Below are 24,791 nucleotides of genomic sequence, written 5' to 3'. Positions count from 1 at the left end.
TGCATACTTAATTAAAAACATACCTCCCTTATTAATTATCAGGCAATTAATAATTTCTGTTGAGATAAAGAGAGTTTGACAGGCCAGATCTTCAGTGTTTGTCTTTAAGGCAAGTACTGATTGATCCTGTCTCAGGGTATAGCATTTCCTGATATTTCAAGAATGTTGACTATTTCATTTGAACTCTTTTTGTGGTGGTCCATGAATTCATGGTTCATCCACTGGTTCATTTTCATTGTGATACTGTGTTATATCTATTGGACTATTATATTAAAGCTTAGTAACTACTCCTAAATATTTGCAGCTGCTTTGCATAGGATAAGCACACCAGCTGTGAGTAAAATTGTGAGTGTATTGCTACTCCTGTTACTGTCATGGAATAAAAGTACTTCAACCTCAATACTTGCTGTTCTTCATATGTGAATATAATCAGTATGGTCTGCATCCATGTAGATGTGTATGGTCAGCCTGATGACCATACAGCAGATGAAAGGGAAACTAATACATTTGTAAAGTTTTTTTTAATTAGTGTTCAAGGCTGCTACCTTCAAGTGAATCTGAAAACTGTAGGTCTTTATATCATATTGATTTCAGTATGCAGTGGCTTATAATTAATCTTGACATCTCTTAAGAGCCTATGCTGAAATAGGATGTAATAACTAATTTTTGTCCTGTCCTTTTTGATAACAGATCTGATGCTGAAAGTACAAATGTGCACCTTGAAGCTTTGCAAAAACTGGCAATTGCACTGCAGGAAAGGAGATTTGCTCTGGAGGATTTGAAAGATCAGAAGCAGAAGATGATAGAACACTTGAATCTTGATGACAAAGAATTAATAAAGGAGCAATTCAGTCATTTCGAACAACGCTGGACGCAGCTGGAGGACCTTGTCAAACGGAAAATTCAAGTTTCTGTTTCAACCTTAGAAGAGCTCAGCTTGGTGCATTCCAAATTTCAGGAACTAATGGAATGGGCAGAGGAACAGCAGCCTAGCGTCTCAGAGGCTCTTAAACAGAGCCCTCCTCCAGATATGGCTCAGAGTCTTCTCATGGATCATCTTAGCATTTGCAGTGAGCTTGAAGCCAAACAGCTTGTTCTGAAGATGCTTGTGAAGGATGCTGACAGGGTGATGACCAACCTAGGGCTCAATGAAAGGCAAGAACTGCAGAAAACAGTGTCTGATGCACAGCACCATGTGGCTTGTCTCAGTGATCTGGTTGGTCAGAGGAGAAAACACCTGAATAAAGCACTGTCTGAAAAGACCCAGTTTCTCATGGCAGTCTTTGAGGCTACAAACCAGATTCACCAGCATGAGAAGAAGGTGATGTTTCCAGAACATATTTGTCTTTTGCCAGAAGATGTGAATAAACAGATCAGGACTTGTAAGAATACCCAGGCTAATCTGAAGGCCTATCAAAATGAGGTCACAGGGTTGTGGGCTCAAGGAAGGGATTTAATGAAAGAAGCAACAAATCAAGAGAAGAGTGAGGTGTTAGGTAAACTGCAAGAACTACAGAATGTGTATGACACTGTTTTACAAAAGTGTAACCAGAGATTGTTAGAACTGGAGAAAAATATTGTTTCCAGGAAATATTTCAAAGAAGATTTGGATAAAGCTTGCCATTGGCTAAAACAAGCTGATATTGTCACATTCCCAGAAGTCAATGTAATGAATTCTAACACTGAGTTATACAGCCAGCTGGCAAAATATCAACAGATTCTTGAGCAATCTCCAGAATATGAAAATCTGCTACTTTCACTGCAAAGAGATGGCCAAGAAGTCCTACCGTCACTTAATGAAGTGGATCATTCTTATCTAGATGAAAAACTTAACAGTCTCCCTCAGCAATTCAATACAGTCACTGCTCTGGCAAAAGAAAAATTATATAAGGTTCAGGAAGCAATTTATGCCAGAAAAGAGTATGCCTCTTTGATTGAGTTGACTAGTAAAGCTCTGACCGAGCTGGAAGACCAGTTTATTAACATGGACAAAGCTCCAGCAGCTGTTTCAGCCAAAGAAGCTGTGTCACTCCAGCAAGCCTACAGAGATCTCTTAGATGAAGCCACAAGCCTTGCTGCAGCAGTGGATGAACTGAACCAGAAGAAGGAGGCGTTTCGAAGCACTGGCCAGCCCTGGCAGCCAGATGAGATGTTAAAACTTGCCACACTATATCACAAGTTGAAGAGGCAAATAGAACAGAAAATCAGTCTGTTGGATGACACAATAGAAGCATGCCAGGAGCATGAAAAGATGTGTATGCAGTTCGAGGCACAGCTAGAGACAGTGAAAAAGGAGCAGGCTAAGGTGAATGAAGAAACTCTCCCAGTAGAGGAAAAGTTGAAAATATACCATTCTCTGATGGGCAGCTTGCAAGACTCAGAAAGTCTTCTGAAGCGAATAACTGAACATCTAGAAGCCCTTTCTTCTCAGGTTGACTCCTCTGCTTATGAGACTACAAATCACCAAGTTAAGGCTTGGCAAGAGAAGCTGAAGTCTTTGCATTCTGCCATTGTTGACACAGTGATGGAGTGTGAGAACAGACTTGTGCAGAGCATTGACTTCAAGACAGAAATCTGCCGCTCACTCGAATGGTTGAGGTGGGTGAAAACAGAACTTAATGGAACATTAAGTTTGGACCTCAAACTGCAAAACATCCAAGAAGAAATCCGAAAGGTTCAGATACATCAGGAAGAAGTGCAGTCAAGCCTCAGAATAATGAATGCCTTGAGCAATAAAGAGAAAGAGCGGTACATGAAAGCAAAGGAGCTGATACCTGCTGACCTGGAAAACACTCTTGCTGAGCTGGCAGAACTGGATGGTGAAGTTCAAGAAGCTATACATGTGAGACAGGTTAGTCCACCCAAACCATCATTAGTTTCTTGGTAATAATTCTGAAAAAGATGGCTCTGTTGGCTTGATCTTTACAATCATCACAAAAAGACTCATTTTAGTAATCCTACTGTCTCGTTTTTTTAAATTACATAGGCTATTGTGATTTTATGTTTGTGACTTTCCCTTTTATTTCAGGCTACCTTGAATAAAGCATATAGCCTCTGCCAAAGGTACTACCAAGTGATGCAGATAGCAAATGACTGGCTGGAAGATGCTCAGGAATTTCTACAGTTAGCAAGAAATGGTCTAGATGTTGAGAACTCTGAGGAGAATCTAAGGAACCATGTTGAATTTTTCAGCACAGAAAGTCAGTTTAATGATCATTTGAAAGTGTTACAAGGCCTTGTGTCTGAGATAGAGCCCTTTTTACAAGCCACAGCAAGTGAACAGCTGGTGCAAAATGTAGCTGCATTGGAGGAAAAGGCCAAAGGGATGGAGCAAGAAGCCAAAACCCAGCAAGAGCAGTTACAAAGGTATTCTTTGTTTTTTATTTTATTTTTCCTTTTCTTACTTCATTTTAAGATCACCTTGTTGGTAATGAAAGAAAGAATCAGAACATTAATTGAAGTCTTTAAATATTTGCGCTACTTTTGCGAGAAGTGGACATTGGGGATTCAGAGCTCTTGGATTCTGCTTTCTTTTCTGCCCTTGACTGACTAGTTGTTTGATCTTAAAGGAGCTCTGGTAGAATAATATTAAGCTTGGAACATCATGGAGAAGAAGAGTAGGGAATAAATTATTCTATATTTCACCTGACAGAAGACATATGCACAAGCAAATTAAATTGAAGCAGATATTTTGAACTAAAAGGAAATACCTTTTTAACAAGCATAACTATGTTTCTTATTATTCCTGAATGTCCTGAATCCCATAAGTTTGGGTAGATTTAAAAAACAACATAGGCAGTCTCTGAGGAAAAGTCAAATGAGGGCTACTAAATGCTCATCTGTGTTTTCAGTAAGGCATAGCTGAAAATCAGGAGCATATGCTTCTATGTATGCTATTTCCCAATAATTTTTCTTTTTCTTGGAAAGTACTGTGTAACAGCAAAACTAAGCAGTTGCATTAGAAACTAGGTGGAATAATACTTCTGATTTTCAAATGTTTTTATATAGCATTAAGTTGTTCTTTATGGAACTGTATTTGTTTAAGGTGTGCTTCTGAGTGGCAGGAGTACCAGACATCAAGGCAGAAGGTGATTGAAGTGATGAATGACGCTGAGAAAAAATTATCTGAATTTTCAGTAGCTAAAGCTGCTTCTTCTCATGAAGCAGAAGAGAAATTGCAAACACATAAGGTAAGGTATTGATAATTACATGAAATCCTTCTCTTTCTAAATGAATGTATAATATGTAGGTCCCTAGCTGTGGTAACATGAATTTGAGTTCTCAGACCTTTACCTGTAGCACTTAACTGTGTCATAACGCACCAAGACATATTTAGCGCTGTGCAAAACACATATTTTATTTGTAGAGTGACTGAGACAGATATCTTTAATAATTTTTCAGCTTGTTGTCTGTCTGTGTGCCTATGACTGTAGAAAAGTGCAAAGAATCAGGAGGTTCCTAAAAGCTGTGGGTCTGTAAGCCCCAAAATTACGTACCCTTCAAGAAACTCAGATCAATAGAAACATCCATCTACTTTTGATCATGGAACAGGACAGGAAGAGTTTACTAGGATGTGAAGAGTTGGAGTTTAATATTAACTCTTGTTTAGTCTAAAAGCAAGAAATATAGCTTAAAAAAACTTACTTTCTTATGTTTCAGGTACTAATCAGCTGCCTTAATATAGACAGTCAGTGACACTTCAGGCATGCTGCCAGCTATGTCTTGTGAAATCAAGAATCTCCCCTAAGAGTAATGTCTGCCAGGTTCATGAGAGTGTCCTCAAATCCTTGGGAATTTAAAAATTCGTTAAACAGGACATAAATGTACACTTAAACACCTGAATTGCTTCTTTCATTTTTAGAATGTTTAAAAGTTGGTCCTTGCTATGATAAGGACTCTGGATGCTTATTTTCATCCCTTTTGAGGGTCTATCAAGGAAGACAAAAGCTGATTTCACTAGATTTCTGCTGCTTTCAGAAGCTTGAATTTTGGACCAAGCAGCTGTAGCTAATATATTGCCTATGAGAAATAAAGTGAGACCTAGCCACCTGACTTCAAATATAATACCTCCTCTTCATCTGCAGTGGATGGGGGTGGTTCACCTACCTGAATGTTGAATGCTAATGAGTTGGCTTGGGGAAAAGGAAAACAGTGCTTATTTTTGCTTTTTCAGACTCTTGTGTCCATTGTGAATTCCTTCCATGAGAAGATCACAGCCCTAGAAGAAAAGGCTTCACAGCTGGAAAAAATCAGCAATGATGCCAGTAAGGCATCTATAAGTAGATCCATGACAACGGTTTGGCAGCGCTGGACACGGCTCCGGAACGTAGCCCAGGAACAAGAGAAAATTTTGGAAGATGCAGTGCAGGAATGGAAGGTTTTTAATGATAAGGTAAATTCTAGTCTTGATAAATCCTCCCTTATACATAGGTTTTCACTTGTTATGCTGCCTTATTAATCATCTTGCATTAGAGAAAACTGATAGCAGGAATAACTGGTTTTTTTCCTCAGTTCAAAAAAACACAGTTGTGGAAGATCCAGGTTTAGAATCGTTGCCTCCAAAGTTTGGACTGCTCTTCTCAATGCATACAATGTATAGTACATACAGAGTTGTTTTGTTTTCTAGTGCTTTTTTAGATTCTCCTCTGTTTCCTTTCCTCAGATGTTCTGTTCTAGATTATGTTAACCTCTTTTCTTTTTTCTTCTTCTTCTCTCCTCTTTCTTCTCTCTTTTTTCTCTCTTTCTTCTCTCTTTCTTTTTTCTTTTTTTTTTTTCCCTGAAGAATATGAAGTTGCTCCTCTTAAGCATAAACAGTGAGGATAGTGCCTGTCACTGGTCATTGATCATATGTCTCTTTTTTCCCCTTATATCCTACCTTACTCTTCTTATCTGTCATTGTCCATTATTCATGCCCAGATAGCAGGTTCTCTAGGAATGAGGATAATCATTTTGTTAAATGCACGACTTGTTCCAAATATGTGTGTAACCCAGGGTAGAGCTCTAGTTCCTATGGAAATAAATATAATAAATACTAAAGATTATAAGAAGACACCCATAACTGGACCAAAAAAAAATCCCTTAGCAAGTCCTGATCCCTTGTGAAGAGCAAGGGATCTGGCACAGCAGAGCACGAGCCCTATACCACAACAGTTTTATAGAATCTAAGTGTACAGCACTGGGTCTAGCACCTTTCAGTGTCAGTTGTACTAGCTTATTTTTTAATCTTATTGTTGACAAGACTGCATCTCTTTCCATAGATTCAGAAAGCCACCATAGCTATAGATCAGCTACAAGGTCGCTTACCAGAAAGCTCAGTGGAAAAGGCATCCAAGACAGAGCTCCTGGAACTCCTGGATTACCACGGCAGTTTCCTGCTGGAGGTGGACCACCAGCTGTCATCTTTGGGCCTGCTCAAGCAGCATGCTGTCAGCATGCTTCAGAATGTGGAAGTAAAGCCCCCATCTCAGAAGGAACTACCAGTTATGCAAGAAATCAAAGCAATGCAAGATCGATGCCACAAGTAAGGAAATATTTTAAAAGATTCACCAGAAGAATGGTACCTTGCAATTCATTATTAAGAGCTTATGTATCATTTTTATGCCATTAACAATTAACATGCCTAAATAAATATTAGCTATTATTTTTCAATAAGCATCAGATTTAATTTAAAATTACTTTTAATTAGTTTTGAAATACCTTTTTTGCCACTATCCTTCAGAAAGAATATGCCTTTTAGAATACGTATTTCTTGCCTTGCATAATAATGCTAACTTACATAAAAGCTGCATAAACTGCATTAAAGTTAAAACTGATTTTAAACACTTGAATTGTTTCTCACATTAACAGTGATCATTTATCTATTTGTATCCTCTTTTGATTAGTTTATCGCTTTATTTCCCTTGTTTGAAGCACTTAGGTACCAAAAGTAGGTCCTGTATGACATTTACAGGGGAAAGTAGAACATATGCAAATGAAACATAATTTTTCACCTTGAAGCTATGCAAATATTTATGTAAATCAAAAACATCTCCCTGTCACATAGAAAACAGAAAGTTTTATGTTAAGTTTTAAGACACATCTCTACCTGATAACTACACTAAGATACCATTAAGTGGATCTCCATGGTCGGAAGACAAGGAGAAATGAGAATTGACAAAATTGTAAACCCTGCACCAAGCCTGTGCAAAGTTTACTCTGTGTGTTTATAAATAATTACAGTAGAATAGCAATCCCTGTAGAAAATGTGTAGATGTAAGTACATTTACAATTCCATTTTTCACTTACTTAAAATTGGTTTCTAAGATACAGGGTCTGCGATGACCTCCTGCTCATGGAAATAAGGCATGATTCATCTATGCAAGGTTATGCAAACATAAATGAAATATAGCAATATCCACATCCCATGTATAAGAGCTACAAGTAGTCCAATAGAACTTTCACAGAGGTGTAATTTTTTACAGGATATCCGAGTTCTTGAAGAAAGTGCAGAAATTCTGTCTTAGTGGAAATGTGGAAATAGGCCATGTTCAGATGCTTGATCCATAACTTAAGTATTCTGCCAATGCAAATCCCATCTACATGAGTGGAATTTATCTCATGTTATTTTACATTCTAGATATCAATATCAGAGCAGGTTGTCTTGCTCTCTGATTAGTGTAGAGAAATAAAAAAGTGTAAGACACAGTTTTTTTGACCTATTTTAGAAGTTTCTTTTGGAATGACAATGAATAATCCTAGTTCATGCCCTGCAATTGCTTGTTTCCTCTACTGACAATCAGGGCAGTCTGTGGTGATAAGCTCAGATGTAGGGATCTCTATTGTGTACTTTAGCATTTTTTCAAAAGTATTGCATGCCTGATATCCAAACACATAAAACCAAAGAATGGACATGAAAAATTGAATTCATTTAAATTTATTTCTCTGGATATGATGCTTTTAATCACTATCTTTATTATTCAGCATTTTTTGACCAAGCAGTGTTTTTAGACATTGCTTAATTCTTCACAAATAGTTATTGTTTTTTTCTTTCTGAAGTATGCAACAGAAAGTTAAAAAAGGCATGAAGATGGTGAAACAGGAGCTGAAGGAGCGTGAGGAGGTTGAAGCAGAGATTAATATTGTGAAGTCCTGGATCCAGGAAACAAAAGAGTATTTATTAAGCCCTGATGCTGAAGTGGACATTCAACTCCAGGAGCTGCAGGTAGGCCACATTTGTCATCTTCTAAATCACAATACTTATCTTCATTTTAATCTGCTAGTGAATGTTAATAGTTTCAAAACCACCACAAATTCAAATTAGACAATATTCATGAGCATTTTAGTAACCCACTAGACAAATTCATAAAGCATGAAGTAGATGATGGACTGTGATATTTTATGTTAAAGATATTTAAGATGTATTCTCCTTGTTCTTAACAATACTTTTTTTCTGTCATTAGTCTCTCTTTGGTGAAGTCACTACTCATAGCCAGGCTGTTGAAAAACTGGCTGAACAGCAACAGAATAAATACTTGGGGCTTTATACCATTTTGCCTTCTGAACTCTCTCTTCATTTAGCAGAAGTTGGACTGGCCCTTGTAACTGTGCAGGATCAGGTAAAGTGCAGTAGATAAGTGCCAGACAGATCTATAGCCTTTCTTGGGACTTTAAAACTTTTTATCCTGCTTGGCCAAACCATGGCAACACAAAATAGTTTTATTACCTTCATCCTTTGAACTAAAGTTAAATGAAAGTTAATTTCCTTAAGGAGGAGTGATTTCTGATTATTGAATGTAATTCATATTGTTGACAGATTCAAACCAAAGAAAGAGAAACTCAGCAAATCAAAACATTGAATCAAGAGTTTGATCAGAAAATCCAGGGGATAGCAAATGAACTAAATACCATTCTTTCCAAACTGAAAAAGAAAACAAATGATATAGCACAAGCTAAACTTGAACAAAAGGTAAGACAAGGCTTTCCTTATGTGGTTATGCCATAAATTTTTCTGATTTGGGACACTCACTTCGTACTGTTGTTTGTGAAGACTTGGAGAACACAGTTTGTTAATGTAGTTCAACAGAAGAGCTATACAGAAATAAGAGTTGACTGATGTGATTTTTAAAACTCTATTCTTTGCAAACTGGTCTACACAGGTAACAGAATTTGGAGGAAGGAGCTGAGTGTTGAAGTCAGATGGACAAAATTTGACAGTTCCTTTTCAGTAATGAGTATGACTCCAATCTGGGAAAGCCTGAGGAACCTTCAAACTGCTCCTTGTTCTTGTTTGTACTAAAAAGATTTGTTATTTATGATAAATAGATACATAGAATTTTACTTGTAGCTCATCTCACATCATTTGGTTCAACAATGAGGTAAAGCGCTACTCATGCAATTAAGAGTTGTGCAAAGGGTTCTTGGTTCTTTTTGAAGGTTGTCTTAGTCTTAGATGTGTGCCACATTCAGAAAAAATCATCTGTACTGAAGTGTAATGGCCAAATTAGGATTATCATATGAGAGTAAGAGAGTTTGGGGAGAGTAGAGACTGAAAAGGGGTTGGTTGAGGGTTTGGGGCTTTTTTTTGTTGTTGTTGTTGGTTTGTTATTTTCACTAGGCAAAGATAAATTTGACCAAATTACTGTCTGAAATTAAGCAAAGCATACAAAATAGGGGAAGATTTAGCATGACTGGTATGTCATAAATTACCTGTTTATTTCCACAAGATGCTCAAGGTGTTCCAAAATACTGTTTACTTTACAAGTGTCACTAAACTATATTCCTGGTGTATCTCCTTGATTTCAGTAAGAAAGCAAAAAGCCAGTGAAATCTGCTTTCTTATGTTGCATGAATTAAAACTCTCTGTCACTGGAGATATAGTAATGTTCCAACTGCTTTTAAGCATTTAGCTGATAGTTTTGAGACTGGGTTGGCTTTGGTTACAGCAGTAAATATTTTTATATTAATATTGAAACAGATTGTGAAAAAATAAAATAAAAATCTGTTTTAAATCCATGTGACTCAAGTCAAATGGATCCTTCCTTCACAAATAGCATATAAATTCTGCATGATATCTGTAGTGAATACATTTATTTATGCTTGCTGTAACGTGTGTGTCTTTGTATTTAGATAAGCAGTTTAACATCTGTCTTTGTGTCTGCATGTAGACAGTTATGTCTCCAGATTTGTGGAATAATACTGATTTATCATAATGATTGATCATAACTTGCACTCTGAGGTGTGTCTGCCAGGACAGCCCTAACCTGAGAGCTTGAAGTCACTTCCTGAAGCACGTGTAGCAATGTTGGGAATGATTGCAGTTTAAATTTGTAGAAGCAATTGGAGAGAGGCTAGGGTATTTGTCCAAGCAGTGGGAAGGGAGATGATGGGCAGAAACTGATGCACAGGAAGTTCCACCTGAGCATGAGGAAGAACTTCTTTACTGTGTAGTGTCTGTGCACTGCGGCAGGTTGCCCAGAGAGGTTGTGGAGTCTCCCTTTACTGGAGATACTCAGGAGCCTTCTGGACACAATCCTGTGCCATGTGCTGTGGGACAACCCTGCTTGAGCAGGGAGGTTGGACCAGATGACCCACTGTGGTCCCTTCCAACCTAACCTGTTCTATGACTCTGTGACTTCTTTTTTTTATGTTGCAAAAACAATGAATTTTTAGCAGCTTGGGTATAAAAAACAAACACAAAAATAACCAGTAGCCTCTTCTTAAGAAACTGTAGCCCAAGAGTGTGTTTTAAATCTATGGGAAAATTGAAAAACTTTTTAGGCTTCCTTTTCAAAATATTTGTGACTACAGTAGGAAAAATTGATTTTAAACTGTGTTTCTATTGAAACACTCTAGCACAATCAGACTGCTCCTGCATCAAGATCATGCTATGAAAATGCAAGTTTCAAATTAAAATTAAAGTTTTCATAATCTATTAATAACTACATTTTTATAAGTTTATAATCTTATATTTTAAGACAGCAATAAAACAAACCCCTTTTCAAATAAACAAAACTCCTTGTCATGGCAGTCTGTGCTGACAATTTGTTTCAGAAACAAGCACAGAAAGATGCCTGAGAGCAGTTAATGTCGCACTGAAGTGACTCAGTTTTTGGCTACGGCAGAGAAAACGGTTATCCATTCCAGCCAGGAAGTCAGAGGAGAAAGAGTAATGGCACATACTTAAGAGATGACCAAATATCCTGCTGTTCTGCTTTCCTGCTTAAAAATGGAAAAAACTATGGAGACTTTGGACAGGCTGTAAAAATTGCAAGTTGGACTAGAAATAATCAACCAAAAAGCTTACACTTCCTGGATCACTGATTTTATTGTTTTTCTGCCTAGATCCTTGGTGATGAGTTGGACAGCTGCAATATAAAGCTGTTGGAGTTAGATGCATCAGTCCAGGACTTTGCAGAGCAGAACCTACCCCTGGCTAAGCAGCTGTCTAACAGGATAGGGAAACTCACTGCACTGCACCAGCAGACCATACGGCAGGCTGAGTACAGAGCAGCCAAGCTCAGTCAGGTATGATCTTAAATCCTTTCTGCTGTTTCCTCTCAGAACCAGAGGATGCATGCAAACATCTCATTCATATTCCTGGAGTTATGCCAGACAGGGCATCCCTTGGCACATCTGCCTATTGTTAGTCAGGGCTTGCATCACATTCCAAAGAGATACAGGTCAAATCAGAGGGTGAAATAATTCTCAGATGCTGCTTTAGCACCCTCTTGCGTGAATCACCTGCTGCTTGTTCCTTTGGTGCCCTAAAAAGATTGTTGATCTCACAAACAGTAACATGCCTGGAAATAGTACCTCATTATGCTTCTCAGGGTCTCTGTTTTGCCACTGTTACCTATATTTGCAGCATTTAAAAGAAAAAAAAAGTTTAAAAAAATTATTTTGCTCTAGTCCCAATAGAGGGTGGATATAGCTTGTACATTCAATAGAAAAACCTATAAACAATGGCCCTGATAATGCATAATATTTATGCAATATTTTGGGATTCATAAAGATGCATCCCCTGTGGTTCAAAGTCTCTGCAATTCTTTCTCCTTTTTTTTCTTAATTGTTCTTATCCCCAAAAACCTCTAGCTAAAAGCAAATAAATGTATTTTCTTTGGTTCTGCCATCAATACCCTGATAAATTATGAGTTCTCCTTTCTGCATGCATGAATTGTCTTCCAGAAAAAAAATTCAAAGTATTCTTTTCAGTTTCCTCTGAAAAATTGTTTTTAAGAAAAGATGGAAAATTATTATCAATGTAAGAACCCAGTCAAAGGTACTTGGTAGAGATTTACATTAGGATATTTTTGTTCAGCATCAAATGATCCACTTATTATAAAAAATGATAGGAATTGGAAACTGCTTGTGAATACGGTTTGGTCACCTCAAATTTGTTCCATCCTTTATAAGGAGGAAATTAATGAACTTCAATGAAATTATTCCTGGTGAAAAGAAAATTGGAGCTTATGACTACTTTGCTAAATAGAAATTGGATTAATCAGAAAGCAGAACTTTTGTCTAGTATTTTGAAATTGTGCAACATTTCATTTTTTGGAAATATGGCAGACTGAGTGGACAAAACAGACTGTAAAAAAAAAAAAGTGATTTGGAGGATGTAATGAAAAGAGACATATCAAAGTAAGAAATTGAGCCACAAACTAAAAGAGGAGGTATTTTGGAACTTACATGTGAGGCTGAAATATGCACAGGGAGTGAACTCTCTAGGGATATATTTGAGCATCAATGGACTCTCACAGTGTGACCTACATTCTTATAGTGCTTTTTTCCCCAAAACACATAATCTTACTACTGAAAACATACCTATTTTCACTCCATAAATACATAAGAAAATTACTTATATAATACAGGAAGGAAAAGTTGTTAAAATGATCCCCAGGTTAAAACAATGAAGGAATTAAAATTAGTTTTTTCATCCTCCTAGAATTGTACAAAATTACGTCTTAGGCTTAAGCAAATTTTTCTTTCATCCAGGCTGCTTCACACTTGGAAGAATACAATGAGATGCTGGAGTTCATATTGAAATGGATTGAGAAAGCAAATATCCTAGTGCATGGTAGTATAACGTGGAATTCTTCCTCTCAGCTTCGTGATCAGTTTAAAGCCTACCAGGTGATTATGCGATCTATGGCAATTAAAAGGCAGTGTATATATGAAGTTATTTTCAAAGCAATGGAGTTCTACTTCCTCCTAAAGTGCTAGATTTCTTTTACTCTTCTCCCGAGCCTTAAAAATGAGTCATTGGTTTTGGACAATTGTTTTGAAAACTGAAATAAAGATATGTTGTAGAGTAAAAGCATGTGATTCAAAGTTGATCTCCATGTTATTTACGTAGTTTGGTTTCATAGAGGCTTTTGGCTGAATAGTTGTCTGCACACAGTGATTCTATCATACCAAGAACCTTATTGCAGCTCATACTATAAAGCTTTAGTTAATCAAATACAATTTTCAGTTTGGGCTTCTTTTCTTTCTCCATTATGCTAAATTGGAATAGCCTTTGTTCTCTTCTAATGCATTTTATATCAAATATTCTCAAACTGATACCTAATGGAAGAGTTTTTCCCAATCTCTTCCTGAACATTTCACATCGGAGTAATTTACTGTCCCTATAATTGTGCAATTTGTTCTGTGTGTGTCTGTATGTGGAATGTGCGTGTGAGATCAGTGAAATGTTTTGATGAGGTTCAAGCTTGCCTGGTATTACATGACCGTGTGAAAGAAATCAAGGCATCATAATAATGTGTCACTAATACCAGTGTTATATATACATTACTTAATTGTCATCTGCATTCTTGTACATAAGTGCAGGGTAGTATGTCACACTTTGTATTCTGAATAGGAGCTTCCAGGCAATTTATCCTGAGGAAAGCTGTAGACAGAATTTCTGGTTTGGTTTTGCTATGGCTTTTTCCCTGCTTTAAAATCTGATGATACAGGCTTAACCAATGCCATCCCACACACTGCCTTGGCAGTGATCTTTTTAGGCAGCATTAATGACTCCTGCCCTGCCAGAACACTGCACTCAAGTGCTTTCTGCTACTTTATCTTAGATATGTGAGGCTTCCAGGACAAATCTTCTCCATAGATTGCATATATTATATTTTTACACACAAGTGTGTGTAGCAAAACACTAAAATTAATGTGTTGGTAAGTACAGCTGCTGAAGCTTTGTGACTTAATCTTTTGTTTCCCAGTCTCTATGAGCTGAAGCACTTCAACAGACCTTCAGAACTAAGCATATTGCCTAAGCCTTACAGGAAATCAGTGGAACTTAATCATAGACTCACAAATGTGTACTGATTGAAGAGTTTGCAGAACAATATACTTAAAAGATGTGTGTCATTGAGTCTCAGATCTGACATTCTATTTGTCTGTATCTCCGTCCAGAGCATTCTTGATGAGTCTGGAGAGATTCATGGTGATCTTGAGGCCATGAGTGAGAGGATTGATTACCTGGCAAGTGTCTACTGTACTGAAGGGATGTCACAGCAAGTGCTGGAACTGGGGCGACGGACAGAGGAACTGCAGCAAGTTATCAAAGTGCAGCTACCAAACCTCCAAGATGCTGCCAAGGTAAATGAGAGCAGTTTTTCTAATGCTAGCTGGCACCTAGGGTGATATATGCATCATACTACTGTGCTGAGATTATAGCAGTGAAGATAATCTGTGGTCTGTACAGGGCATGACTTTGTTGCCTGAAGTCAGATATTTTGAGCTCTTTGAGGTAATGCCTTCAGGTGCTGATTCAGATGGGCACAAGATTTCTGCAGGTCCTGCTCTAAGTGCCCTTTCTGGATGGATATATTTGGGGTAATGGTGTGTCTCGAATAGCCCTGAGCACCTGTGTTTAGATACTTGAGAAGTGTACTTGTTGACACTTATGTTCTGCTGTTTCCTTTATTCTTCTCTTAAATGATATCTAAACACTGTTATTTATTAATTTAGAAAAGTTCTGGACCAGACCAGAATTCCATAGTGTAAGGCCTACCTCTACAAGGGAGTGCAATAAAAAGAATGAACATGCTTTTTCTGTTTTATAAAGTATATGCTGTATTTGAAATTGAAGTACTTAAAAGAATAACTCTGCCTTTGCAATCCCTTCTTCTATACTGTCATACAACTGGTCTTTTTATCTAATATTTTAAGCATTTAAAATTAACTATTAAAACTATGAATTATTTTTGGCACTGTATGTAAGGGGGATGTACCCGCAAAATGCAGACAGATATATTTATAGTGATTTCTGTTGTTTCTCTTATTCATCCCTGAATCAAATGTGTTACAGGATATGAAGAAATTTGAAATTGAGCTGAGAGCCCTACAGGCTGCTTTGGAGCAAGCCCAAGCCACGCTGACGTCTCCAGAGCTCGGGCATTTGAGCTTGAAAGAGCAACTTTCTCACAGACAGGTAAAAGACCAGGACCTCAAAGTTAACATTTGAGTAATGTGATTTTACACAAACGATAATGAGTGTTGATTAGACTGATTTTTGTGTTTCTTAGGAGTGTCACTGTTTCAGAGTGTAGCTCCAAATTACTGCCAAGGAAATAAGGGATGGAGTGAGAAGAATCATTCCCTCAGAGGGAATGGTTGAAGTATAATTCTTTTTGAGTTCATTCTTAGATTGATGCAGTTCTGAGGAGTATGCATCCAATCCATTTAATCCATATTTGTTACAAAGCCCAGTTCTTATCTAGTGCTTATGGCCAAGAGGTTCTTAAAGTTTTTCAAAAGGAAGTCAATATTGTTATCATTATTTTACAGATCAAGATGCAATGATATAGTTTGTTGCCAGCTTTTCCAATAGTAATCTGGAGCACTAGGGGACAATTGAGGTTTCCTTAAGCCCAGTTACATTTTTGTATGCTTAGTTCAATTACCTCCACAAGATATTGTGGCTTTCTCTATTACATTTGATCTGCTACAGAGATTTGTCAGTTGGTTAGTTTTGGTCTCAGTCTCTTAACAGGAGAAATAAGGCAAGTTATAGCTTTCTGAGTTTCTCAAAATGTGTTTCATTCTGCAAATTAATATGGAGATTTAACAGTCTCAGTCTGCCAGTATAAACTGCATGTCAGCAGGCTCAGTGTAGGATTAATGTCTGCAGAAAAACATATGGAAGAAAGGTAAATTTGCACAGCTTTTCCTTTTCATTAAAATACACAGTCTTTATTCTGTGGACTTGCAAACATATTTCAGAATGCAGCCTTGAAGAGTGTAAGTGAAACACATCACCCACCAAAAGAATAAAGGAACATGGAGTTTGCACTGGGTTTTTTGTGTGTTCTTTGTCCTGGCTCTAGCAGATCTCACAATACGACTTTCTTTTGTACAGAAAGGGGCTGTAGCACCTGCCCCCCTGTTTCTCCAGACCAGAGAGGGCATGTTGGAAAGCACCTGGCTGGCACAGAGCTCCAAGGGTGCCTCTGGGTGCTGACTGAACAATAAAGACATCCTGTGCCAGCAGTATGGGATCTGACAGAGTGAGGCCCCACCTGTGCTGCCTGAGGAATAGGTCATTATAACGAAAGTCTGGTTAGATTACCCACCGTATGTCATGAAACTGCAAATATAAAAACCAAACCACAATCCTGTCATCAGTATGCACTTCAGACCCACATTCTGATGTGATATAGGGGAAGGGAGATAACCAAATTCTCTATCCCTGTTTGCCTCATTGTCCAGCTGATTTATATCTATTGAATCGAAAATCTTTTTCTAACGTGCTAAGGCCCTTTTTTTCGACTTTGCCTTTTCCTTTATTTTATTGGGTTTTTTCATATCTGTACATACATTAAACTCCGCATTGTAGATAAAAATAACGATGATCAAATCTATTTTCCAATCACTGCACTTAGACCCTTCTCATGCATATGAACAGACAGCTTGAATGGACATCTTGTATGGAATAGGCAGTAATCACAAAGGCATACAGCTTGTGAATATTCAAAGAAAAACATTTCTATGTAGCTCTGTTCCTTTCTGTTTGATTGCATTTTGAATTTTAAGCAACATTTTCAGCCATGGCTTGTAATTTCAAAGGAAAGTTGTGACTACAATGAGATTCATGTGCAGTTTTGAAAATGTGCTTCTATGTCACAGCAAGGAGTTCCACTCAGATTTTAACACCGAGATACATGTATATATAAACTACTCTTGTTCTGCTTCAACTTGTGGAGTTTGTAAATCTATTTTCTCAAATCTGTTAATAGAATTTTTTTTTTACTTGGACACTTAGAAATAGGTACTATTATGCTTTTTAATGGGCTTTTTGCTTAAATAATCATTATTCTCATTTGACAATGAACTCCAGAGAAAGTGTTTCTAATTATATGCAATTTAGAAAATAGATAATATTTTTTTTCTTTTGTTGCTTGAATGTACCCTCATTTTTTTTGGCTTCATGAAATGCTCTGGGAGTTCTGAAAATTTGGTTTATTGTGGCATTGGCTTTGTTTCTAGCATCTGTTGTCTGAGATGGAGTCACTGAAGCCAAAGGTTCAGGCAGTACAAGACTGCCAGAGTGCCCTGAGGATCCCTGAGGAGGTGGTGACCAGCCTGCCCATGTGCCACAGCGCCCTGCGGCTGCAGGAGGAGGCCAGCCGCCTGCAGCACACGGCCATCCAGCAGTGCAACATCATGCAGGCAAGTCCAGCCCCATCCCGTGAACCAGAGCAACTCGAACAGCAGCATACAAATTGTGATGAAAACATAGAATTTTATATCACTGTGCACTCCTCTGTTCTGTAGTACCACTAAGTCTGAGTTATTCCTGACTTTAATATTCCTGACCATGTTAATTGTTGATTTACTCATCAGACTCTCACCTCAGTTCTCTCCCTGATATTGCTATGATTTTTGTAATGTTGTTAGGATTAACTAGACAAACAGCTAATATACAATTGTATGCAGGTTAATTTTATATGTAATCAATTAATAAAATTTATATAATAGTATAACATCAGCTGCTTCTGAAGATTGCATAAAAACTATTGAGTTAATTAACTGTGGTAAAAAAAATTATTATTATTATTTTCTTTGTTTATAGGATTTTTTTCCTGATTTTGGAGTCATTAAGTGTCTTTTAAATTTGTATTTTCATATTTTGCTAAGTACGATAAATTAGATTTTGTTTTATTGTTTGGATGTATAATTAAATATGTAAAAAGGTATTTCCAAAAAAGTGAATAAGCTTTTTTCCTCTGCTATTTAATGATAGGAATATACATAGCATATTCCATAGGCCAGGGTGCAACTACAAAGTTTCAAGTTGGATAACAGAAGAGACTTGATGATTTAGGATAATTAAAGATGCTTAAATCAAGAAAGGCTACAATGTCACACTGAAAATTTAAAAAATTGGTTAGACAAACTGCTTATGCATCTATGATAGAAAGAACTGATACTACATTGGTAGGATAATTATCTGAGTCAATCTTCATAATCCTTTTCCGGTTCTATTTTCTGTAATATCTAAGCTTTTCTTATAGTCACAAATTAATACCTGAAGTGAAAAAGCAGTGAAAATGCTTTATAATAAAACCATAAGACTAAGCAAGGCTATCTTCTTATGGCTGTGTTTGGTTCAGGTACTTGTTAGAATCAGAAGTTACAGCACCTTACATCAGAAATCTAAAATATCATGTTATGTGGGTTTGGGAAATATTTAAATAAATGAAACCATTCAAATCATTGCAATTCACAATATTTATGAATAGATATTTTCCTGACTATACTCTGGCTTTGCTTATCAAGATGTGGCAGATACTTCACAAGGAAGGTCTGTCATGTTTAGACTAAGTCAAAATTAATTTTCATGTAGACACTCAATCTTTTTTTCCCTTCTCTAGGAAGCAGTGGTTCAGTATGAGCAATATGAGCAAGAAATGAAACATTTGCAGCAGATGATTGAGAGCGCCCATCGCGAGATCCAAAACAAGCCAATAGCAACCAGCAACATCCAGGAACTCCAGGTCCAGATTTCACGTAATGAGGTATGGGACCCAAAATGCATCAAAATCATTGGGCTCAATGGCAGCTCACTGCCACAGACAACTTTTCATAAGCAATAGTCATAAGATAGCTGAGTTGCTTTTCAGATTTTCTAAAGGCTAGTTGAGCAGATGGACTTAATCCCAGAGAGGGAGCTCCTGCTACTGGTGCAATGTGGACAATTCATTTGTTTATTCAGTTAGATATATCCTAACTTTTGGACAGCATTATGATAAACAAAACCATTGCATAATTAAGGGGCAGTTAACATTAAAACTTGACTGAGGAGTGTCCCTGAAGTCAAAATTCAGCAGTTCGTCAGTTAATCCCAACCAGTTTGGTGATCCATATGTACGTATGTATATCCTAAAGAACTTGTATATCCTAAAGTACTTGCTCATTTTCATCCCAGTCACATTCTGTAAAGAATTCCAAGAGGCTTGAATCAAATGAAACCCACAATAGATTTGGAGGAAAACTGTCCCATTCACGCCAAAGATTTCTTTAAAATATTTGTGGGGAAGATTTTTGTGTTCTGGAGTTGCAGGTCCTGCCCACAAGCTCATGGATTGACAGCTGTGGAACAAATCACAATAGTCTCTGGGCAGCCTTCTTGCTGTGCTGGCTTGAGAGCTCCTCCTGAGCCCCTTTCACCTGAACCTGTCTGTTGTGAGATTCCTAGGATAGAAAATGCACCACTGATCTCTGTGTGTCACTTCTGGCACCAGATGGCACCATTTCTTTACCTTTCAATTAAAGCTGTCCCTCCTGGTGTGTAGTACAACCTAATGTTACATGGGTTGCTCATTTTCTGTTCACTTGTTACAGCTGTTATTTAGTATAAATTCAAGAGCAGTTTGCATATACAAGCACTTTAGGTTTTATTAGTATTGAGTTGATAATGCTACTATTCTCTAGTCAAATATTCTGGAACAGCAAATGCAGGAGAGTGACCAGCAATTCAGGGTAATATTGCTGGAGGAAGGAATAATTCTGCAGGAAGGAAGGAATTAAAAATGGGACAGCTTGAAGTTTTGTGTACATGTGAACAAGTTTAGTAGCTAGGAGTGGTCCTAAACATCTGCAGGAACACAGCACCTTTATGATAATGCACATTTTAGGATCAGCCAGAACAGACAGACTTCATACATGCAAGCTTTACACATTTAGGGGTAAGGGAATTTTTGGGGTGAGCATATTTTTTGCATATTTTTGGCTCATGTTTTCTTTGCTGAACACCTGTGAAAAAGTATAACATGAAATGAATGTTCTGAACCACATATTATTAGACTACTTCAAAAGTCAAGTGTGTCAAGATATTTGTTAGGTGTGTTATTAATTTAAGAAAATATCAGTTACCACATTCTCTGTTAAAGGCTGTATTTCAAAGATCTTAAGGGGACATTGGTGGCAGCTATATTTAGAATTAAAATAAGAGGAAGGAAGAAAGTAGAAGGAAATTACATCTTGATTTTTGGGAAGCTTGTATTAGTATGCATGTATGTAAGTAGATACCATGTCTGCTGACCCGTGCTGCCTTAGAATTTCAGAGAACAGTGTAGGCAAGTATCTCCATACTTGAGAATTATTTTAATGGAAAATACAATACCTCATGGGACATGGCTTTTATAAGATGCTTTATTAATTTTCTTTTTCAGTCACATTTTTGCTTACTCTTCCATGTTTTCAGTTGAAAGAGGCATTTTAGATAATCAGTTCATTGGACATTAATACCACAAATGTCATTGCACTTGGTAGTGTGAGGGAATAGAGTATACTGAGTGACAGTAATTTTCTACTGAGGCTCAGATATGTCATTCATTGAGCATTTGTGAATGACAGGAATTTGACAAAGAGCAGATAACTATTCAAGCTGCTAGCCATTAAGTTTGTGGCTTGATTTGATTGCAGCTTGGTTTTTGACTATTCTGCTTGATGTTTTATAATCGAGACTTCGCTTAGTCTCCAGGGAAAGCTTCAGAGCACCAAAGAGAGGTCCTTTTTTTGCTAACATGACAGATGATGACAAGGTGCCATTGAAACTCAAGTAGTGAAGTCTCATCCTCAGTCTTTGAGCTGTTTCAATTCCTAACTTGGTATTTCTTGCAATGAGTGTTCTGCACTGTAATTTTGAAGAATTTTCTTATGGAAAATGTTATACAACCAAAAAAATCTTCTAATTTTTCAGCCTGAAGCAGTAGTCTTATTTGCTCTTGAAAAGATATTGAAATAATATATTATTATGCCTACTATATCTTGCAAGTCCTATTGCTATTTTTCCTTGAAAACTTGTGGGTTTTAAAGAAGTAAAAGTAGATATAAAAATTAAACAGAAATGTATACTTGAACAAATAATCATTGATTTACCAGGCAAACTTATACAAATGTTTTCACTTCTTAGGTCAAAACTCTAACTTGTTACTGAGCATCTAGGGAGACAGGAACAATAGCTTCAGCAGAAATATGAAACACTTCCACCATTTTTTTTTTATTTGAAGTATATTAATTGAAAGCTTTGAAACTGGATACTGAGTGGGGCAACAGTATATGGTAGGAGAGAAGACAAGACACTTATGAATAGTCATAAGGCTATTCATTTTCATCTTTCTTGTCTAAAAATCTTAAGCTTATGATGGTGTTTGGCCACATAAATAGACCAGTTCCTAAGCATAGGAAATAGTTTAAAATATGCTTTATGCTAGTTTCCCTGTCTCGTTTTAAAGAAAGGTTAGTCCTGTGCAGGTCAACTTTTAACTCAGTAGACTTACACAAAACCAAAACGAGATTAAAATAAAGCTTATCCAAACAGTGACAAAAAGTGATCCAGTCTGCATTTAATCTTATTATGTGACTGATTGTTCCTATCACTTTTGAGCCTGTTAGACCCTGTGAGTTATTGTTGGGACAATTCATTCTTTCTGGTGAGAGCTGAATGGGGCATTTTTTGCAGTTGTGGCCACTGCGTGACCTCATTTCCCTGGCACGCACTATGCGGGGGAGCTTCATCTTCCTCAGACAAATGGAAGCAGATCGGGGGCGGGGGGAAATAGGGCAGGAAGAGGGAGAGACGCTCCCCTTTGCTGCAGCGTGCAGCTCACAGAGGTGGGCTCAGGTTCAGGCGGGATGCGAACGTGAGCCGTCCGTCGGTCCGTCCGTCCGTGCCGGCGCTCTGCGGTGCGGCGCACACGCAGCCCTGTGCGGCCGGCGCCGCTGCGGAGCCGCCGCTGCGCGGTTTGGCGGCGCGGCCGGACGCGGCTCCCTGCGCTGGCGACATCCTGCTCGTCAGCAGAGCGGCAGCGCTGCCATGGCATTGGCTGCGCTGGGAGGGGACAGCTTCGCTTCGCCGCGGAAGCTGAAATGCTGCCGGTCCTGTGGCCTTTCCCGGCTGCATCAGCACTAGGGGAAAAAAAATGTTTTCTCAGGAGCTGGCTCAGAAGATCAAAGGATACCAGGAGCAAATTGCTTCTTTGAATTCCAAGTGCAAGATGCTGACAATGAAAGCAAAACATGCCACCATGCTGCTGACAGTGACAGAAGTGGAGGGGCTGTCCGAGGGAATGGAGGAGCTGGATTCAGACCTGCTCCCAGCACACCCCACTCATCCCTCGGTGGTTATGGTAAGCAATGCCTTGGTCACTGTACTCATTATCTGAGCTGCTTCCTCTTGCATCATTACAACACCCCTGTGCAGCAAATTGCCACAGCCCACATCTACCTTTTGAAATGGCTGTAGTGTGGCAAACCAAACAAGTTGCAGCTTCCCTGTACTGTATTTTGCTTTATATGGGTTGTCAAGACTTGTTGATAAAGGCTGAAGTTATTTAACAGACGAATACGTGAAATTTGTGAGCAATAATATGCAAATATTGTGCCTTTAATTTTGTAACTGTCAGCATGCAAGAACAAATGCTAAGAAATTGATGAGTTGCAGGAATAAAATAAAACCAGAATAAATATATGATTTCATTAGAAATTGCAGTGTATAGGCTTTTCACAAATTAAAATGTTGATGTGATAATTGACAGTATGTTCCTGTATTCTCAGATGAGTGTACTGAAAATGAAATTGTCTAAGCACTGCCACAGGCCCAATATTTGACTTTGCTCTTGTTTGTTTCTGACTGGGTCTCATTACAAACATTCTGCTGATGCTACTGGTATTTTTGTCTGAGTGTCAGACTTCAGGATTTATCCCTCTATAGCAACATTGGGGAAGGAAGGAGGTTACATTTGAATACTGGGTTGTGTGTATTTTATATTTCCAGTCTGTTCCTTGTTGTTCCAACCGGACCTGGATACTGAGACAAATAATCCAGTATTCTGCAGCATTCCATTGTATTTCTGTGTGCAGCAGAGATTGTATTAGAAGATGTTTAGGCAAAGCTGAATTTGTTATTATTGAGTTGCTTGCTCTACATTGTCTTTTAAAATCCATTAGGGTACAGGAGAGCATTTTCATACTGAAGTATGACAAGTAAATGAGACTATTTATTCAACAGATTTCTAAACTGGTAAATGTAGGAGCATGAAGCATGACTAATTAATGTTGTGGTAATTCTGGCCATGTGTTGTTTTGATCTCAGTCTAAGTCAAGCCTCAGCTGAGGTAACTGATTTTCTTCCTATGCTCTGGGGTTGCTTTTCCTGTGGCAGATGACTGCTGGTCGCTGTCACACGCTGCTCTCCCCTGTCACTGAGGAGTCTGGGGAGGAGGGAACCAACAGTGAGATTTCTTCTCCACCTGCCTGTCGCTCTCCCTCACCTGTGGCTAATACAGATGCTTCTGTTAACCAGGTACCTCTCTCTTGGCATTCATTCTGCTTTTATCTCAGACATACATGGTTCCATTCCACAGGTGGTTTATTTAATCCTCTGAAATAATGTTCAGCTATAGCTCCAAGGAACTGAGGCTTAACCTCTTACCAAACTGAACCTTCAGGTTCTGGTTCAAAATGGATACAGGTATTGACTTCTGAGTTGAAAATGTATAAATCCAGTGTTACAGCTATTCCTTATTTTTAAAAATAAATTTCAAGTGACAATTGCAATGTCACCAGTGTTTTCTACTTATAACATAATTTTTATTTTCTCAGTAGTACTCAATGGAATCTTGCATCCTGAGAAAAAATGCCTTTTTTTACTCTCCATAATGAAACACTATATTATGTCCATATCCATCTATCTTACTGTACCATTACCATTGTGGCACTGAAATCACAGCCTGGTATCTTCTACTTAATATCATTTCAGTTATTAACTTTCATGTAGGGTTTTTTTTTCCTGTATTGTTCATTTCCATGGCAGTCTATTTTAAGTGCCAGTGAGGCAGATCAGTGAAATATCAGGTATTAGATTTTAAATCAAAACTGAGGACTCTTGCACTTCTTGTAGGAGCAAGTGTATATCAGTATTGATTAAAATGTAAGTATTGAGCCAGCACATTGAGCACTATGCACATGAAGTCACACATAAAATTTTATTCTTTAGAAGTTTAGAAATGAGCCTTAAAACCTGTCACCACCTCACTGAATTCATCATGTTCTGGATTTTGTGGTTGATTGGTTGGTTTTGCATTTGTGACTGCTTCCAAAATTGACCACTGCAGATGTGAAGGTTAGAATGTGTTGTGCTGCACTGCTGGATAGAATTAAACAAGTTTGAGCATGATGCTCATTGATTCCTTCTGCTAATTTCAGAAATGCATATGGTGCTACAGAAGTTGCTAAATACAATACATAAGAAAATATTATTGTAAGATAGTAAAAGTGACAAAATCATCAATGGCATACTACAAAATGTTGTA

At 37.8% G+C, this 24,791-nt stretch overlaps 1 protein-coding gene across 9 annotated transcripts in view; it reads left to right on the top strand.

The window, feature by feature from the left end:
- Window positions 1-24,791, top strand: part of SYNE1 (spectrin repeat containing nuclear envelope protein 1) — a 288,954-nt gene that overhangs the window by 169,320 nt on the left and 94,843 nt on the right. For 7 of the 9 annotated variants that reach the window (XM_041470094.1, XM_041470091.1, XM_041470089.1 and 4 more), the window contains 16 exons: window positions 691-2,851; window positions 3,029-3,366; window positions 4,046-4,190; window positions 5,174-5,392; window positions 6,258-6,520; window positions 8,035-8,200; window positions 8,439-8,594; window positions 8,792-8,944; window positions 11,320-11,502; window positions 12,973-13,110; window positions 14,386-14,571; window positions 15,284-15,406; window positions 17,461-17,643; window positions 18,849-18,992; window positions 22,413-22,607; window positions 23,642-23,782. In XM_041470094.1, coding sequence (XP_041326028.1) covers window positions 691-2,851; window positions 3,029-3,366; window positions 4,046-4,190; window positions 5,174-5,392; window positions 6,258-6,520; window positions 8,035-8,200; window positions 8,439-8,594; window positions 8,792-8,944; window positions 11,320-11,502; window positions 12,973-13,110; window positions 14,386-14,571; window positions 15,284-15,406; window positions 17,461-17,643; window positions 18,849-18,992; window positions 22,413-22,607; window positions 23,642-23,782 — 4,894 coding nt within the window. The remainder of the gene's footprint in view (window positions 1-690; window positions 2,852-3,028; window positions 3,367-4,045; window positions 4,191-5,173; window positions 5,393-6,257; window positions 6,521-8,034; window positions 8,201-8,438; window positions 8,595-8,791; window positions 8,945-11,319; window positions 11,503-12,972; window positions 13,111-14,385; window positions 14,572-15,283; window positions 15,407-17,460; window positions 17,644-18,848; window positions 18,993-22,412; window positions 22,608-23,641; window positions 23,783-24,791) is intronic. The other 2 variants (XM_041470095.1, XM_041470092.1) reach the window with 1 other exon arrangement.

The sequence above is a fragment of the Pyrgilauda ruficollis genome, unplaced genomic scaffold (genome assembly GCF_017590135.1).
Source record: "Pyrgilauda ruficollis isolate IOZ18807 unplaced genomic scaffold, ASM1759013v1 scaffold24, whole genome shotgun sequence".
Lineage (NCBI taxonomy): Eukaryota > Metazoa > Chordata > Aves > Passeriformes > Passeridae > Pyrgilauda > Pyrgilauda ruficollis.
Note: the sequence above shows the minus strand (reverse complement) of the source record. Positions and strands in the feature narration are given on the sequence as shown.